The sequence below is a fragment of the Empidonax traillii genome, unplaced genomic scaffold, assembly GCF_003031625.1.
Source record: "Empidonax traillii isolate 1590-97213 ecotype Southwest subspecies unplaced genomic scaffold, ASM303162v1 scaffold715:size483424, whole genome shotgun sequence".
NCBI classification, from domain to species: Eukaryota; Metazoa; Chordata; class Aves; order Passeriformes; family Tyrannidae; genus Empidonax; species Empidonax traillii.
Window position 1 is genome coordinate 463,428 of NW_020955908.1, and position 5,636 is coordinate 469,063.

At 48.3% G+C, this 5,636-nt stretch overlaps 1 protein-coding gene across 1 annotated transcript; it reads left to right on the top strand.

Annotated features, from left to right (window-relative positions):
* Positions 1–1,166: 1,166 nt before the first annotated feature.
* Positions 1,167–3,491, top strand: LOC114065928 (small integral membrane protein 10-like protein 2A). The gene is made up of 2 exons (XM_027900217.1): positions 1,167–1,383; positions 2,868–3,491. Exons 1-2 carry the CDS (start codon positions 1,198–1,200, stop codon positions 2,886–2,888), a joined length of 207 nt encoding a protein of 68 aa, XP_027756018.1. The 5' UTR covers positions 1,167–1,197; the 3' UTR covers positions 2,889–3,491.
* The last annotated feature ends 2,145 nt before the right edge of the window (positions 3,492–5,636 follow it).

Below are 5,636 nucleotides of genomic sequence, written 5' to 3' on the forward strand. Positions count from 1 at the left end.
ATCTGTTCATCTTTTAGGGCATTTTCGCTGAATTGCAAAGTGTCGTGATGTTAATTTATCTCAAAGATAAACCCACCTTCCTGGGAAACATTTGCAAAATATTTTGGAAATCTTATGTGGAACCTGGACTTGAACAGTGTATTCTAAATTAATTAAGTAACCCAAGTATTGGCTTGAAAAGCATAGGAAGTATTTCCTCGTGACAGTGGATAGCCCATAGAATTGATCACCTAAAATTATAAAAAAATTATTAAAAAACCCAGACTGAAACCCAGAAACCATTGTCATCATTTCACACTGAAAAAGGTCAAGTTTAGATTAGATATTAAGAAAAAATTCTTCCCTGTGTGGGTGAGGAGGCCCTTGGTACAGGTTGCCCAGAGAAGCTGTGGCTGCCCCATCCCTGCAAGTGTCCAAGGCCAGGTTGGCTGGGGCTTGGAGCAACCTGGGATAGTGGAAGCTGTCCCTGCCCACGGAAGGAGTTTGGAACAGGATGATTTTTAAGGTCCCTTCCAACCCAAACCAGTCCATGACATCGATAGCCCGTGCAGGTGTCACTGAGCAGGCTGGAGCACACACCTGGATGGACCATGCCCTCAGGGAATGGCTCAACGGGAATGGTTTGAATAAAGGGAACTCAGGGGAAGGATATTAGGCTGGATATCAGGAAAAGGTTCTTCCCCTAGAGGGTGGCTGGGCCCTGGAACAGCCTCCCCGGGGCAGCGGGCACAGCACCAAACCTGACACAGCTCAAGGAGCGTGTGGGCAACGCTCTCAGGCACGCGGTGGAATTCTTGGGGCGTCCCGTTGGAATCGATGATCCTTGCGGTATCATCGTTGATCCTTTACGTTGGGGAACGTGAGGGCGGGGGAACATACGGGCGGCAGGATGTGGAGGCGGGCGGTAGAACAGGAGGGCGGTTTAACAGGAGGATGGGCAGTAGAACGTGAGGGCGGTTTAACAGAGGGCAGGCAGCAGAACGCGAGCGCCGCCGCCCCCGCCCCGCCCCGCCCCGCCCCGCTCCAACGGCTCCCGTGCCCGCCCTCAGCGCGGCCCCTCCCTCAGCGCGGCCCCGCCCCGCGCACGCGCGGCGGGCGGTGCCGGGCGCCGCCTCAGCCCCTGTCCGGCCGGCCGTGCGCACGCGCGGCGGAGGCGGCGGCGGGGCCGGGCGCGGGCCCGGCGGGCGGGGCGGGTGTATGGCGGCGGCGCTGTCCGCCCTCGCCGCCAGGCTCTCCCAGTCGGCCGCCGCCCGCTCCTACGGCGTCTTCTGCAAGGGGCTCACCAGGACCCTCCTCATCTTCTTCGACCTGGCCTGGAAGCTCCGCATCAACTTCCCCTACCTCTACATCGTCGCCTCCATGATGCTCAACGTGCGGCTGCAGGTGGGCGGCGGGGCCGGCCCGGCCCGGCCCGGGGGGCGTCCGGGGGTCACGGCGGGGCCCGCGGCCGCTGCGGCTCTCCCGGTGAGGGCGGGGCGCGGCCGGGCGGGTCCCGTTGTGCCCGCCCTGGGGCTGTTGCCCTACCCGGTGTCCCCCGGGGATGTCGCTTGGATGCAGCCCTGGGGGAGATTCGCCCTTGCCCGTGCCCAGGTGCGAGTGGCCCCGCTGTGCTGCTCGCTCTCTGCTTTCTCAGGTTTATTCGTGTTCCTGAGCCGAGTTAACTCAAAGACAGGCAATAAATTGTGGATATGTGCACATTTTAAGGAGCAAAGGAAACAATTTCCTTCATCAGTTTGTTGGGTTGTTGTTTGGTTTGGTGGGGTTTTTTGTGTTTTTTTTTTTTTTTTTTTTTTGTTAATCAAGGCAGTTGCAGCAGAGAAAATCAGAAGGAGTTTTAATACCAGTGTCATTACATAGAAAAAACAGTTAATATTTAATTTGCATCTCTGCTGCTTCTGCAAAACGTTGAACTCCCTAAACCAGCTTTGACCTGTTGTAGGGTTTAAGTTTCGTTGTTTTTATGATAAAATGAAAGCTTTACTTTTGACTTAGCTGGCAACAGTAGCAAGCTGTGGACTGTCACAACAAACATCTGTTCTAGCCAAGGCTTGGGCATTTTCTCCTGGTAAACAGCTGTAATGAAAGTTTTGACATCTGGCCAGTGGCCGAGTGCTCAGAGACAAGTCTGGTTGCAGTTTGTGACTTGTAAAAGTTGAGCTAAAATGGGAGGAGGTCAAAATGTGACATCTCTTGTTTTTGGGATTCGTTCTACAGTTCTGAACCTTGAAAATGAGCCACGTGGCCAGGAGTTGTACCTGCAGCTTAGTAACCCTGGTAGCTGAAAAAACGTGCCTTTGCTTGTTATCAGTGTTGGCACATAACAGTTCCCTTGGAACAACATCAGCCTGTCCTTTGAATCCACTGCAGCTGATCCTGCTGGTGCAGCCGGACTGACCAGTTCCCTTGGGAAGCTGTGCATGGTCCAGTGTTAAGGCTCTGATTTCAGCTTGCACTTCTGTTTACAGAAGGATTACTTCACTATTTACCTTCAGTGTTAAGTTTCTAATCTGCCCCAGCCTGCGTTCCTGTTGGATAAGGGAAACGGTGCCGTTACACAGCGGATCTCTGGCTCTCCTTTGCTGACTCACTTTCACGCCTGTCAACAAAAGAGAATTTGTAGCAGATTAAACTGAAACTACAGGAGGAAGCTGGTTTTCGGGTATGCTTCCCACCCCTCTGGATGTGTTCAAGCAGCTTGTAGGGAGACTTGTCTGTTTGGACATCTGTTTGGACAACTGTTACCTTCTGTAGCTGGGTTATTCTTTTTTTTATGTTAAAGATTTTTAAAATTTTTTTTTTGGTCTGTATATGAGGCACCAGTGAACTGGGATATCAGTGTAATAACTTCCTGCACTCTTTCTCTTTAGGTCCATATTGAGATCCACTGATTGGTGACTTGGTGTGCTGCTTGCACTGTTTGCTGCAACTACAATCTGTCACACTCCTCCCAGTCCAGCCTGTTGTGAAAGCATCAGAGCTGTGCTCACGTGCTCCAGGACTATGAAGAAAGAAGATTTAACCCAGAACCCAGTATGTGACGATGGCCCAGCTCATCCCAAGGCAGCAGCTCACCTGACACACGTGCATTCCGTGTTGGACAGCTCTCAAAATCAGAGTAGCAGTTTACAAGAATTATTTAACACGAGGAATTGTTCTCTCTTCAGTACTATACCTCTGCCTCCTGTTGGCAAGGAAATGCCTCTGAGTTTCAGTGAATCAGCAGGGATGAACTCAAGTGCAGCTGCTCCTTGGAAGGATTCATTTCATCTGCATTTTTCTTCTGGCAAAGACGGTCCTGATCTGGTTTCTCACTGCATTGCTGGTATTTCAGTAAGGGGCTGGCTGGAGAAAGCTTGGAGCCTTTCTGGAGACTTCAGCTCCTGCTGTCCAGGAGACAACTTTGTATGTTTTGCACAGTTCTGGCTGGGACATTTGCAGTGTAACAAAACCCCGTGGTTTCTGGGATTAGGAACGAGCAGCAGCAAAGAGAATAAAGTGCAGTCTGCATTTTTGAAAGCGTTGGAGCTTGGTGGACTTCCTGATCCCTGGTGTATTCCAGCTGCCTCCCTGAACGACTCATATGCTATGGGACTCCTAAACAACCAAAAACCATGGTTCTTTCTTTGTTACTTAACCCTTGTATCCTCAGAGCAAACACTTGGATACGAGCAAATGCTTTTGATTATACAATATGTGGCTAAGAATTTCCCCATCATACAGCTGGTCATTTCTGTGCTAGCTTTTGCACTAGCAGGTCTCTGGTGTGTAGTAGTGAGGGTGAAGTACTGAGATTTTATTAACAACTTTTTTTAACAGAAATTTAACTAAATAACAGAGAAAAGGTCACAGTTCAGGTTTTAGTGAGAAGTAGATAGCTAAAGTAAAAAATTATACTTGTGTAATTGCTAGTAAAACTGGCTGTTGGGAGAATAGGGACTTCTTTTTTTGTAAGGAATATCTGCATCCGTGTGGAGAGAACTTCATAATCTCCAGACTCTTTGGGACTTTGCTGGTCTGTTGTTAACACTAAACTAGAACCCAGTCTGATTAGCACAGATCCTTTGTCTTCTTTAGGGTTTGTATTAGTGCAGCGTTGTGGCTACTGCTATTTACAGCCATTTCCAGTGAAACTGTTTCTTGCAGAATTGAATTCTCGCTCTGAATCCAGCAGTGACTGATACATCAGTCCTTAAAACACTTTGAACTGGAAAACTGTTGGGAGGGTGGTCTTCAATGCAGCCTAATTCTCAACAGTGCTCCTTTCCAAGGGTGGTGCTGCTCTAATTAAACAATATCTCATGAGCTTTATGGCACTACAAGAGAGAATGTTTCGTTTCCTTGAGAAAGTGATTGCACAGTAATAATTTCTGGGCCTGTTGACTTTGGCTTTGGGGGACACTTCTGATAATGTGGTTTGGCAAAGAATGGGGCAAGAGTGTTGGAATCCATAGAGCTGCTTGGGAATAAGGATTTTGAGGAATAGGCTCCTGTTGGCACCCTAGTGGAGGAACTCACTGTGCAGCAGGTCAAAGTTTTAAGTCTGTGTCCAAAATTCTCAACGAGGGGTTGCTGCAGATGGGCTTAGTGTGCTCTGGGGGCTCACCGACAGAGGGAGGTGGGAGTTGGGATGCATTTTTAGCTTCCCCTTCACTGAGATAAAAGTGAGGATTGGATGTGGAGTAAAGCCATGCCAGGGATTCCCACACCAGGAATCCTTTTTGCCAGCTGTCTTGCGTCATTTGGAAAGAGAGTAAGTGATGATGCATTAAGTTTGAACTGAATTTACCTGGAAAGCCAGTAGAGTTTCCATGTGATGATTACTGGGGTGTCAGCACACTTGTGTGGAGAAGGCCTTGGTTACAGAGATGAAATGATGGTTTATAAGTGTTATGGGGAAAAATGCTGGATTTTTTTAATCTCATTTGAGTGCTGAAAGTAAGATATATTACTTTTTATGTTGAATGATATGCTGTGGTTTTATTATCTCCATTGGCTGATTGTTTCTTCTGGATGCTAGAAGAGATGAAAAGCCATTTTACTTTAATTTAGAAAATCACTCTTTCCCTGGTGTGTATTTTAAGAATTGTTTAACTTCTAGGCTTTTGACCTGTCATGAAGTGACTGAAAACCTTAAAATAATGTTGGATTATATATTGTAAGTAACTGTTTTGACAGCAACAGTTCCCACTTCATCCAGCCATTCACCCACATCTCCACTGCTGCAATTTATCAGCCCTGCAGTGGTGTTACTATGTTAACACGTGGTTTTGTGGTGGGATTAATGATTCCCGAAGTGATGTGGATCTGAAACCCCAGAAACCAAGACACTACTCCAGAAGTCTGTGGCTTCTCTGAGTTATGGTGTTAAGTTGCTGTCTACCTACATTTTGACCCAAAAAACCTCCCTTGGCAGAGCTGAGGGCAGAGGACTGAAGGTGGGGAGGGGCTGGGGCCTGTTTAATTGCTAAAGACAGTGCTGTGCAACTCCAGCTGAACCTCTCTAACCACCTCCACAGGTACAGACCTTTCTTTGCCTGTGTGGTGAGCCTTTTCTTAGGAAGCTGAGCATAAAATAAACACAGCCCTGCACCCAAACCCTGAGTGCTTGAACCTCCTGTGCAAAGGATCAGTTGGCA

Coding starts and splice junctions, on each gene's coding strand:
- LOC114065928 (XM_027900217.1), top strand. CDS start 1,198: ATGGCGGCGGCGCTGTCCGCCCTCGCCGCCAGGCTCTCCCAGTCGGCC. Junction 1,384..2,867: donor TGCTCAACGTGCGGCTGCAG/GTGGGCGGCGGG, acceptor CTTTCTCTTTAG/GTCCATATTGAGATCCACTG.